We start from the raw sequence: 12652 nt of genomic DNA on the forward strand, positions 1-12652 counted from the left end.
AATGTTTTTTTTTTTTTTTTTTTTTTTTTTTTTTTTTTTTTTTTTTTTTTGTGTGATTCCTTACAAATATTTCTTATTCCTTTAGCCTGGACTTCCTATCCGTACCCCATCCAGAGGATTCAAAACGCCACAGCCAAGGAAGCTTGAGAAGAACAAGGAAAACATGTCCACTTTAAATGGAACCGCTATAAGCGGTGGGTGCCACCTCACAATTCCTGCCCAGCGTAACCTCAGCGTTAACTCTGTTGCCAGCACCTATTCTGAGTTTGCGGTAATTCACATTTTCTTAGAAAACCACAAACCTCAGCACACAGTCAGAGGGGATATACTGCAAAACCTTAGAGTTGGTACTAAAGGAGTTACTGGACAAGATTTAGTTTTGCTTGTTCAGTTGATTTAAAGGGGATTGTTTGGGTTTATATAATTATATTTTCTCATACATATAGTTTATACTTTTAGAACCTTTTATCCATATACAGGTCAAGAACACAGCCCAGTAATTGCGTACCTGCTATAGACTATGCAGTTGACTGATCTTCTCTAAAGAGAACCTGACCTTGGGTAGAAGGGGTCAAACTTGGTAAACCCTTCTTTTCCAAGATTAAGCCCTACCCACTAACTGCACATAGGCTTGCACCCTTCATATGTCTTCCACCCTTCATGTGTTTTAAATGCCAAAGCCCCTGTGGGCAGTTGGATTACTTTTGGTATTTAACAATTTTGAGAATAAGGGTGAACTTAATCATAACTTCGAATGAAATTGAGGATCTTTATACAGCCTGTGCCTAGGATTCAAGTGGTGGTCCAAAGAAACACAATCCATTTGAAATCGAACACTGGTACTGCAATATTATCATTTTAGGTTTGTTTCAATGAAAGGGCTTAGGTGTGATATAGATGCTTTTATCTGAAAAGTGGGATTGGTCATTAGGAAGCTGCTATCTGATGAACAAGTAGGCCTGTCTGATGTCGCAATTTTTAAAAAGCTTTTTTTTACACCCAGCAATGTATATCTTTAGTCTTGGAGCTATGGTGCATGTGCTGTGCTGCATCTGAAAATATGCTGCAATGTTTTATCTTGATGAATTACCTCAGTCGTATTTAAGGTTATCGTCCCTTATTTGAGTTCAACTCTAATACACTGGAGGGAATTTATCAAAACTGCATCAGACATAATCTGGAGCAGTTGCCCGTGGCAACCAATCAGCTTCTCTATTCAGTCTGTTCAGTTAAGCTTTGAAAATGATAGAGTGGAAGCTGGTTGGTTGCCACGGGCAACTGCTCCAGATTGTCTGATCCAGTTTTAATAAATTCTCTGTTATTTATAATAAGGCATCAAATTGATCTATCCTGAGGGAGATTACTGTATTTACAAAAAAATAACCGATGAAGGATATTGGACAAGAAAAAATAGGCCTTATTGGTTCTGTTACCAGTTCCAGCACCATTGGCAATGGATCTAGAGGCTATTTTCCCACTTTTGATTCAGTTTCCCAGCTCTTCAAAGGTGCACATTTATTCCATCTCCCTAATGTCTGCTATGCTTTCTCTTATCGTAGAACTGATTTAATTTGCTTACCCCCAGCTGACACTTTTTGCTAATATTTTTTCATGTCATGTAGTTCTTTACCTTCAGTTACTGCTCTGCCGGCTAGTAGCCTTAACATCTGTGCTTAGTAAAGTTCCAGAGCTGGCTGAGATTTCCTGTTCCCCTGCTCTTTCGCTGCTGATGGGCCTTTTTCTGACTTGCCATTTGTCACTAGGGTTAGTATCTAGTCCCAACAACTGACTTTTTCAGCTCCCACTTTACTTTTTTAGGTAGGTGGTCCCTGGAAGGTATGGGAAGGGAGGCCATCACCAAACTTTTCACTTTATATTTATCGGGTGCTTTGGTTATTTCCGCCAGCTTTGTACTCCATTGCTCCTTGCTTCTTCCTGTCCCTTTCCTCCATACCTCTAACCAGGGATTGACAGGTGGTCATTCTAAATACTAAAAACTTTTCCCCCAAATCTTGGTTGGCATACATAAGATTGTTCCCACCCTCACATAGCAAAGACAACCCCCTAAACACTTTAAAAAAGCATTCCTCTTTATTGCTGCCTAGGACTTGTGTCTCCCCACCCCAAGTTTATGTTCTGTGTGTGTGTATACCCTCCTTCCTTGCTGATGGTGATGTAGGAACTAGAGGAACTCTGCAAACCTGAGGCTGGTGGAAGGGGAGAGAGTACTCTGTTTGGGGGCAACTCCTGGCAGCTTTCTTTCTTGAGACAGCTTGAAAGCCAACAACCGCGTAGTTTACAATGAACAGTTGCACGATCAAAAACAGCTCAGCATCTGAATCGCCTAGGTGTGAACCCAGCCTCAAACACTGCTCTCCAGAACATCCATGCTGGTCTAATGTCTAGATCTAGTGAATGGGGAGTTTTTTGACTTTAGCTTATTTTTCTTGAAGCCACTTTTGAATTAATTTTCTTATGGATGCATCATCATTCCAGAATATATGCAGGACAAATATTAGACCCAATGACCCCATGTGGCTGCCTATAATATCATGGAACCTGCACCATGTTTTGGAGCTGGCAACTGTGTAACTTTTTTCTAACAAACCATTATTCTCCCTGGCAGGCCCTTCTATGCAATGTGCTATAGCTGCCATGTCAATTTGTCACTCTAGGAGTATGTACTAAATTTCCGAATTACCCTTTCTGATCATTGAGTTTTAGAACATTTTGAGCCAATACACACAACATTACACTACTGTGTTGATGGGTTATTGGATATTGATAGTCTCCTTTCCAGAATGAGTTTTCATATATGTTAATGTGCAGAGGACTGTGGCTGAAATATTGGTCTGCGGAACAATGCAACAAACGTTTCCTGCATGTGCCCTTTGAGCAAGTGTTTGTAGATCACCAAAGAAAAAGCATTGGTGCTTGGAGAATATAGCTGAACAGGCGTGATGTGCCCCCTTTTATCTCAAGGCTTGCTTTTACAAACTTGGTTTTGACTGGAGAGCTTAATTTTAGTACAAAACATTAGTGATGGTGCTACTTATAGGGAGTTCTATGCTGTCGGTCTTGTGATAGTGGCTTATGAAGATATTCTTGTGTGGGTCACTGAATGATATCCATAGTGGTGAGTGGGAAGCTTTTGGAGGTTTTCTACGATTACACAGGATACACACTTTTACTCCACATTCGTATTGGCGAATTTGATCTACATGGTTTTTACTCCTATTCTGTATTTATAGAGGGATTCCACACATATTGATTCTACAACCATATACTCCAGGTCTGTATCCAGTACATGTGGTTTCTGCATGCTTATGGGATTCATCTTAGGTGATCTGTTCTTTCCTACGCTTTGTACATTCTACATGGTTTCCTGAGGTTAGAGTAACAATACCAGAGGAAAGCGGGCATAACTGTACAATCTCACACCAGTATATCACCCATTTGTTCAAAGAAAGTCTGTTTCACAGGGCCGCCACCATCACCATAGAATCCATCCAATTAATGTTTCTTGTACCTGTGTATAGGATACTTGAACCTGACTGTGTGGTGCTGTTATAACAATCATTTCTCTGATGCTTCTAACATAAAATGTGTCTAACATTCTACTAACCACCACTTACTATGCAAAAAATCTACCAGTTTTCTATTGCAGCTTATTGCTAAAATTTAACTAACCTTGTGGGTTTTTTTCTCTACCTAACCTAATTAACGTGTAATGTGCCCTTTTGCATCCAAAATCGGAACTCCTACCTGACCCTTATGTGCTTGATGATCATGAACTCATAACTCAAGATTCTGATTTGAAAGTGGAAATCTAGAAGATTTAAAAAGTCACCCTAGCAGGGTAGATGTAAAAAAAAAGTCCATTGGAGGTTATACGCCATGCTGGAGTTCAGTTTAAATGTTCTAGAACAGTGGTTCTCAACTCGTGGGTCGCGACCCAAAAGTGGGTCGCGACACCCTCTGCAGTGGGTCGCGGCGTCATGTCTGCATAGAGCGGCAGATGTAGTGAAAACAGAGGGAATGAGCTGTAGCCAAGTTATTAAATCTGTACATGTGCCTAGTAACTTCACATACATTTGTTTAGTAGGCATTGCTCATGTTCAAGTATACAAATAGGTTTAGACCTATGTTAACAGTGCTAGGATCTTTTAATAAATGTCGTATTTCAGATCTTTATTTTGGTTGCAAATCTTAATCTCTTATGTTTAGCTAATGTCCACACTACTATAATGCTGTTATTTGAAGCTTGATGATATTTAATACTGTATTATATTTAAAAAAATGCAATTATTTATATATGTATAGATTCCCTATAGGTTGTGTGTTCCATAGGAAGCCAGTCATAGTTATATATCGTATCATACTGATCTATCACTGGTGTACTAACCATGCGCTCCATTTATCGACTGACTGAAGGGCACACGGTATCCACTGTAGGGATGACTATCTACTTGTAAAATTCTGTTTTTTGGTATTATATGTTCGGATACATGAAAGCATTGTTTTGGTTGGCTCCTAAACTAGAATTGTGTGAATACATCACAATGGAGAACCATTATCCATACAGTGGTTATACGAAGCTCTACTTTGCCTTTACATCTTGTCATGTGTTTTCTAACCAACGTCTTGCAGTACTTCACATCATTAGCAGCGCTCAGGTGTTAAATGTATCTGATCAGCTTGGTGGCAGATTGTACAACACTGTTACTTTTCAGACTCCCTTAATGCATGAAGTCTACATCTTTCTGCTGTAGCAAATTGTCAGAAATGTTCCTAATGGAAGCTCAGCTTTGGGCCCTGCTATGTGTTTCTTATACAGCAACTTACCAGAATTGCTTCTCTCCTTAACACCCTTTATTTATTTTTAACACTTGTGCACTGAACATTTTTGAAAAGCGTACATATAGTTTTAATTTCAAATGATGGTCCAGTAATAGAATCTGGTCGCATATTTTATCTATATACGACTTTGTGATTTTTAGACTGCAACTTATTTATGGTTAAAATTGTGTCACTTTTCAAAGATGTTAATCTGCATGTTTTCTTTCTTTCACTTTTCTCCTAGTTTTCCTCCATTTTAAAGAAATTTTTTTTTTTTTCTTTTGCAGCGAGAACTTTCAAAAGCTACAAGAGCTGACTCAAACCCTGTAATCCTGAACTCTACTATATCCAATATGTAGTATCCAAACTGACCTGGATTCAGCTGTACATTTGCATCGCCTGCCACTCACTGTGGCTGCAGTGTGTGTATATAGTTGGGACTTTTTTGATGAAGGGTGCCTTCCAGGACTGTAAGACGGGAAATCTGCGCCGAAGCCCATGCTAACTTTGCACTGTAAATTCATCTCTTAGCTTGTTATGGATAAGCCTTGGCCTCAAGATAAACTATTCTATATATTCCTTTAAGGTTGCCAAATGGTAGTATGCATTTATTTGAGCTGTACTGTATAATAAGAGTACTATAATCCTTGGATATGGATATTTTGGCTCCAGTTCTCACTGCAAGGTTTAATGTTTTCTGTATATATACGGTTCTTGGTTTTGAATTAATCATGAACACCTTTTGCACATGTAAATGTCACTACAGCTATTTCCACAAAATGGTTTTATTTCCCAATGATAGCTGTTATGTAGTTTGGGTTTTAAGCATGTAGGGTTTTTTTAAGCTCCATTTAACCTTCAGTGTTAATTTTATCTTGTTTTAACCTTTTTAAGTATACAAGTGGGTAACTTGACAGCTAATATGCAACACTAATGAGGTTATCTTTCCTTTTGTCAGTTTAGTTCAGGGAGATAATTGTGTCCCAATATTGTATTACATGCCAATATAGGAGCTACCCTTTTTGGCTGTTGTCCCCCCCTGCCCCATTACCTACCCCCCAAGGTACACTCCCTGGGGTTGTCACCCTCATTTCACAGACTAGGTATGGAGTTATTGTTGGGACTCCTGATGTGCAGTGAAGATCATGGATGACTTCCAGTGCTCTCACCTTTTAAAAAAACAAACTACATTTTGGGTGATAATCTGGCAACTGCAGGTGCTGACAGCGTTTTAACACAATTTTACTGTCTTTCTTTTAAACGTATTTTAGATATTTAGGGGAGGAAGCCAAAGTTTAGGGGTAAGCAGCACAACCTCAAAGCACAGATGTTTTCTTGGAGGAACAATGTCACTCCTGTATCTGCATGGCCAAACTATATAGAGTACCTGCAAAGTGATGTGGGTTCCCCAGGTCTTGCCCATCAGACTTCTTCCTGGAAGAATTTCACTCCAGTAACTACATGACTAAACCAGAAATTACCTGTGAAATGGGGACACACAGTACCTCAGAACTTGTCCACAGACGCCTTCCTGGAGAAACGATCTACAGGAGTACGGAATGGGAATGTGGTTTCTCACCAGATTGAAAAGCACTACAGTGATCTCAAAATGTGAGCCCCTATTTTAGTATGGAATATTGAAATATTCCCTCTGGTTTCCAAAACAGTCATTTGTTTAGTCAGAAAGTAATGCGTTATGTCCAATACCAGCCACCCTTTTAGTTTTAGGTAACGGAGCCCAAGACTCTGAAACTTGACATGCATATGTTACTGTATTCAAATTGTAGATCATTTTTTACTATTCTCAACGCCACTATGGGTTACAAAACCCAGATAACTTAATACAGACTACGCTGTACTTGTTTATGCAAAAAAGGTACTTTTCTTGATGTCAGTAAAGACCCAACCCATAGCATCATTTGAGAAGATAAAATGACTTCGTGAAAATGCACCTGATGTATTGCTTTTGTTTTTTGTACAGTTCCTGTATAGTAAATTAATCCAATATGCTTAAAATGGCTGTTCCCTGGTGTGTTTATTTTTTTTCTTCAATTTATCAAAAGACATTAACTGCATATAAATCTTTTACATAAACGCTAACCTGCAGGGACATGAATGCAGTTAAGATTACGATACTCTCTAGATTTCTTATGTTCCAACCACATGAGCTGCTGGCGTCTAGGTTTTACTGCTCCGGATTTGCTCACATAGCCCCATCCTGTTGGGTTTGGAAGGGCATTTGCATGACCTGTCAATCAAGCCATGCAGGACAGACCAGGAATCTTAGTAGCTCTGGTCCTCTCACTGATTGGAAATTACTGCACAGAGGCAGTTGCATAATTGGCGGCCCTGGTTTTAGGAAAGAACATTTCAGCCACTGGTCTTATAAACTAGGCATTGGGGACAGTAAACTCTAGAAAGTAGAACATTACAGACCAATTATGCTGCACTACATGGAAAAATTGACTAGAGGTTAATCCAAGGTAAGAACTCTAAGCTGCAGAGGTCAGTGAAGGCTTGTTTGAAAATACAGATGGAACGTTTTGTAGAAACCATCAAATCTAGTATGATTTACCTCACATCTGTGCACAGGAGAGAAACTGAGTGTAAGCACTGCCTGCTGCTTTGGAATGACTGAGTGTAAAGGAGGTCCATACAGCTAAAGTCTTATTGTAAATTTGTACTTCACTTTTTAAAAATATGTAAATAATGGTCCATAGTCTGGCACGGGTTCACTCGGCTACATTAGGCAATTTAGATCTTATTGCTGCATAGATTTAACAGCATGTTGACGTTCACTAGATTTTAAGCACATTAGAATTAATGTGATTTTTATTAGAGAAGTGTCGACTAGCTCAGTAGCAAAGAGATTTCTTGATTGTACATCACAGAACACTGGAGGTTAAGTCTTGAATGTATGGGTTTTGCAGCTACCTTTTTAGGTGATTTTTGGGCACTGGGAAATAAAAGCTTTAAGGACAGCCCTATATAATCCTTTTGGCACCTAGCCTGCCTCTGTTTTTGCTAGTGCCCTTAGGTGATGGACACCACCTCAGCTCTGAGAGAAGCACATGCTTTTCTACACTATGTACACTTTTTCCGCTTCAAAACCCTTTTGTAGGAAGTTTTCTTCAGCTGCTTCCAGCTACTGTTGCATACCTCAACAGCCAGATTGTTTGTTTGTTTTTCTCTTTGGCTGAGGCTTGACAAACCATACCTGGACACCACTGGAAGAAAGATGTGGGGCTGCCCTGGAATGTGCTCAGGGCACTGGATCCTGCATTGGGTGCTCACCTTAGTGCAGCATGTGGAGTAGTCACAGGATGCTATACAGGTCCTGGGCTGTTGTCCATCTGCTGGTAGAGCCATGTACCTGAAAACCCCTTTAACGCTGCATGCCTGCCAGACAGACAAAGGGTTGGGCATGTCCCTTTAAATTGGCAGCTGCAACCTTCCAGGTGAGACTGCAAGTAGAGTAAGGTGAAGGCCAGGTGCCCAGTGTTTTTGCTCTGGTCAATATGGGACATTGCTGCAACTCTTGTGTTGCAGCATTAGGTGGCTGGGACAGCTAGGTCTTTACATTTGGTGCCACTTTTGTAGCTGTGTGCAACAGATTCTGTACTTGAATCTCCTGATCTGTCTTTCCAACAAGACAGACTTGCCCTGGCATAGCAGATTCCAACCTCAGTGCTGGGATAAAGGAAGTCCTTCCTATGGTCTGGAAGGTACTCGCAACGGATCCCACATGGAGCGGGGGGAAGGAGCTTAGGGCAATTCTTTTGTCCCTTCCATGCTGGACTACTTGGGTTACAGGGGCACCCAACCAGGACTGAGTCTGCCCGCCATATACATTCCAAGTATGCAAAATTTTAAGTCACTCTTCCTTAGTTGTCAACGTCTGGATCCCGGAGAATGGCCCCTTCACCATTTTGCAGGTGGAGATGCTGGAAGGAATCCCTGGGCCTTCTCAGTGAATGCTTTGGTCACTCTGGGATCAGTTCAGCTTGATCTGCACCTTCCCTCCTCTGAAACTCTTGCCTTTCCTCCTTTTGTAGAATTGAGACAAAGGCATTCCGTTGATCTTCATTGCGACCAACTGGCCTGGGCGGACTCTGGTATGCAGACATAGTCAAACGCCTGGCAGGATCTCTGGGCGCTACCAGATTCTCCGGACCTCCTGTCTCAAGGACCGGATCGACCTTCCGCCATGCTTTTCGGTCGCTGGCTGTTGAGGCCAAGGTCCTCAAGGCCAGGCCTTTTGAATGCTGACATGCCTATGCTCCCAAAAGCTAGGAAAATAACTTTCTGCAAAGTCTACCATTGCACTGGAAAGGCTTATTTTGCTTGTTGCATAGTGAGGGAGTTCCATCCCAGGAAATACTCCATCAGATGTTTCTTATCTTTCCTCCAGTCTGTCCTAGACCACCGTTTTTTTTAGCCTGGAGTACCATAAAGGGTTGAATGTCTTTCGCTTCTCTCCCAAGGACCAATTGCCTCTTGTTCCCTAGTAAAGAACTTTGTGCAGGAGATTGATCATGGTTTCCCCCCTGTATGCACTCTGGAGGCTCCATGGGACCTCAACTTGAACTTGTTGTCTCTTTAGAAGCCACGCTTTGAAACTCTGAGATATCGCTCTGACCCTACTCACTCTCAAGGTTGTTTTTCTTGTTGCCATCACTTCTTTATGTGTGTTCCAAGGTGGTGGCCTTGGCTTTTAAAGAGCCTTTTCTGCTCATCCCCAAGGATAAGGTAGGGTTGAGGCCTTAGGACTCTTCTTTTCTAAAGTGGTCTCTGCCTTCCACTGGGACATTGTTTTCTCTTCCTTATGCCCTGCATGAAAATCCTAAAGAAGTTCTCTCCAGTGCTTGGCTGGGGTTTGGGCTGTATGATGGTACCTCGCTGCTTCAGCTTCCATTAGCAAGTTTGACTCCCTCTTCGGTATATCTGAAAGTGTGGCAACTGGCTTTTTGTTCCACTATCGCTAGGTGGATTTTAACAGAAGAAATAAGTCCTATATATTTTTGTCCAAAAACTAATCGCGAAGAGACAAGACCACCAGGTATGAATGACCTCACCCTCAATGCTACACCCCCTGAAACACTGACTGGGATATGTAGGTAGGAGGTGCTTGGAAGTTTTATTTTCTTTGCTGTGAGTCCTTAGCCTCCCCCCTGTGCTTTTTCTATATTGAAAATGTTGTCCTTCCTTCAACTTGGGATAGATCAATGTTTAGCTTTAAGTACCATAAAGGGTCAGATATCTGCCTTGTTGGGTCTTCTTTTTTTTCAGAATCAAGCTCCTGTTAGCGCTCTTTCACACACGTGCATTGAGAATTTAATGACAAAGCAACGCTGATGTAACACACCTATATGTTAAAGCATTCAGTGTGCATTTTCAAGGCATTAGGGAGGCATCAAACACACTTGCAAAATGCCCTGCTAGTAGGGGAGTGTGTTAAAGGGAAGTGGCCAGCAGAAGTCGCAGGAGCTAGGCAGACTTGGGGGGTCATACAATTATGGGTGTTGCTCTACTGCTTGAATTATCCTTGCAACATTTCTTTCTGACATATTTCAGGCTAGAAGCTGTCCTATTTTTTGTTGAGAAACCTCTCTGTGACATTCCTGTATAATCCTACCTGAACACAGATCTAAAACCTTTTTCTTTATTGTCCATTGAAGAACACAGGAATTCAGTAAGGTTTCCTGCAGTGTACGGATGCACAAATACTAGTATCGGTGCCGATACCGTATATTTGGGCGAGTACGTGTACTCGCCCAAACTCTCGATGTCTATCCTGATACCAGAACTTCCAGGATCAGGAAGCCGGGCGGTGTGTAATGACTTGCTGTCTGGCTTCCTGATTTGGTTGGGAAGCTAGTCAATCAGGAACCTGGGTTGCGAGTCATTACCCTCCCCCCCCGGCTTCCTGATTGGCCAGAAAGCTGGTTTCATGCTTCATCACCTGGTGACGAAGAGCGTGGGGACTGAATCAGGAAGCCGGGGCCATGTACTGACTCACCGCCCATGTTCCTGATTGGCCAGAAAGCCAACTTCATGCTTCCTCGTCACCTGGTGACGGCTAATCAGGAAGCCGGGTGGTAACTCATTACAAACCAATTGGCTCCCTGGCTAATCAGGAAGCTGAGCGGAGAGTCATTACACGTCGCCCGGCTTCTTTAATGGGACTTCCGGTACCGGCGAGTACTGAAAAAAGAATATCGGTACTCAATACAAACAAAAACGGTATCTGTGCATCCCTGCTACAGGGGAAATGGATACTAACAAAAAAAAAAAAAGAAGCTTTTTATGTTTTATGCATGGGAGAGCCCTAATCTTTTTCTGCTCAGTCTTACTAGGGAAATAGTTACTGTTCATTTCCTGTGTCATCCCTGACTACCAATGAATTGTACAGCAGCTGATGTGGACACATTTGCTAGGTGCCTGGGGCACACACTCTGGCCGGCGACGCGGGTGTAATTGAGGTGGGTCAGCGTATGAGAACCGTCCCCAGTCTGAGGGTGCTTGTAGCCGGATGGATCGTCTGCTCGGAAAGACGGCCGGCCGGGAAGGTAGAGAGGCCAAATATCGACGACTTTTTCAAAGCTCAGCGGAACTGGGAGGGTCTTCCGAACGGGAGGGGCCGAGGAGGATGGTCAGGTGGACCACTGAGCCTGGCGGGGCTCCGGAGACACCGGGCCGTCATCAGGGAGGTGGGTGAGCCAGTCTGGCAGTCGCACCAGGGGTATCCGGAGTAATTCACATAGGCCTGGCACGTCGGCTGGGGTCCGGACCGTGTACGAGGCACCCTCCTTGCGGACGTGCAGGCGGATCGCGTATCCCCATCTGTAAGAAACGAGATGTCTTGCTGCACTCCTTACCGCAATGTGCCATTAAAATGGATCATTGATTTACTATTGCGGTGTGCTGGTGACATTATTATCCCCATCTGTAAGAGGCGCCGGCCTGGAGAATCACAGAGGAGAAGCAAGGCCTGGCGCCGTAGGGGGGTTGCGTGAAAGGTCAGGCAGGACCTGTAGGGCCACCCCGTCGAATTCGACTGGTTTCTTCAGCCAGGCCTGGCGCAGGATGTCCTCCTTCATGGAGTAGTATTGAAGCCGGCAAACGACATCTCGTAGGCGGGATGCGTCCGGAGAAGGTGGGCATAGAGTGCGGTGCACCCTATAAGGGATGCACCGATACCACTTTTTTAAGACCGAGTACCGATACTTTTGATCAAGTACTTGCAGATACCAATTACCAATACTTTTTCTTAAAAGGGACAGGTCACATTCTTTCCAAAGCAATACAAACTAATGCTTTAAGGTCACTTTCTTAATATTATCATTCATGAGATGACGAGGGAGCCTGACGCCGGCTTCCCGGCCAATCAGAATGCCGGGCGCTGCGTCATTACATGCTACCCAGCTTCCTGATTGGCCGGGAAGTCTGCTCCATGCTCTCTCATCACAAGTGACGAGAGAGCATGGAGCCGTTTCCTGGCCAATCAGGAAACTGGGCAGCGTGTAATGATGCGCTGCCCGGCTTTCTGATACAGGAAGCACTCGTGCTAGGTATCGGAGCATTTGGGCGAGTACGAGTACTCACCCAAATACTCTGTATCGGCACCGATACTAGTATCGGTGCATCCCTACACCCTATCAAGTAGAATGGAGTCCGGGGGCCGCGTCGGGGAGCAGAAGACCGTGGAACGGAGATCTGCAGGGTTGGTTGCCTCCGGATAAGCCCCGTATTCTCACGTTCTGGCGCCGGTTGCGGTCCTCGAGATCTTCCATGCGTAGTTGGAGGGCCACAA

General features: G+C 43.1%; 1 protein-coding gene across 1 annotated transcript in view; it reads left to right on the plus strand.

The window, feature by feature from the left end:
* The window catches only part of PRC1 (protein regulator of cytokinesis 1), an 18659-nt gene extending 13000 nt beyond the window's left edge, over nucleotides 1-5659 (plus strand). The window contains exons 13-15 of the mRNA XM_018569871.1: nucleotides 86-271; nucleotides 3252-3292; nucleotides 5127-5659. Of these exons, the coding sequence (XP_018425373.1) occupies nucleotides 86-271; nucleotides 3252-3292; nucleotides 5127-5169 (270 nt within the window). The 3' untranslated portion in view covers nucleotides 5170-5659. The remainder of the gene's footprint in view (nucleotides 1-85; nucleotides 272-3251; nucleotides 3293-5126) is intronic.
* Nucleotides 5660-12652: the final 6993 nt, after the last annotated feature.

This window comes from Nanorana parkeri, unplaced genomic scaffold, assembly GCF_000935625.1.
Source record: "Nanorana parkeri isolate BGI_ZX_2015 unplaced genomic scaffold, ASM93562v1 scaffold1415, whole genome shotgun sequence".
Taxonomy (NCBI): Eukaryota; Metazoa; Chordata; class Amphibia; order Anura; family Dicroglossidae; genus Nanorana; species Nanorana parkeri.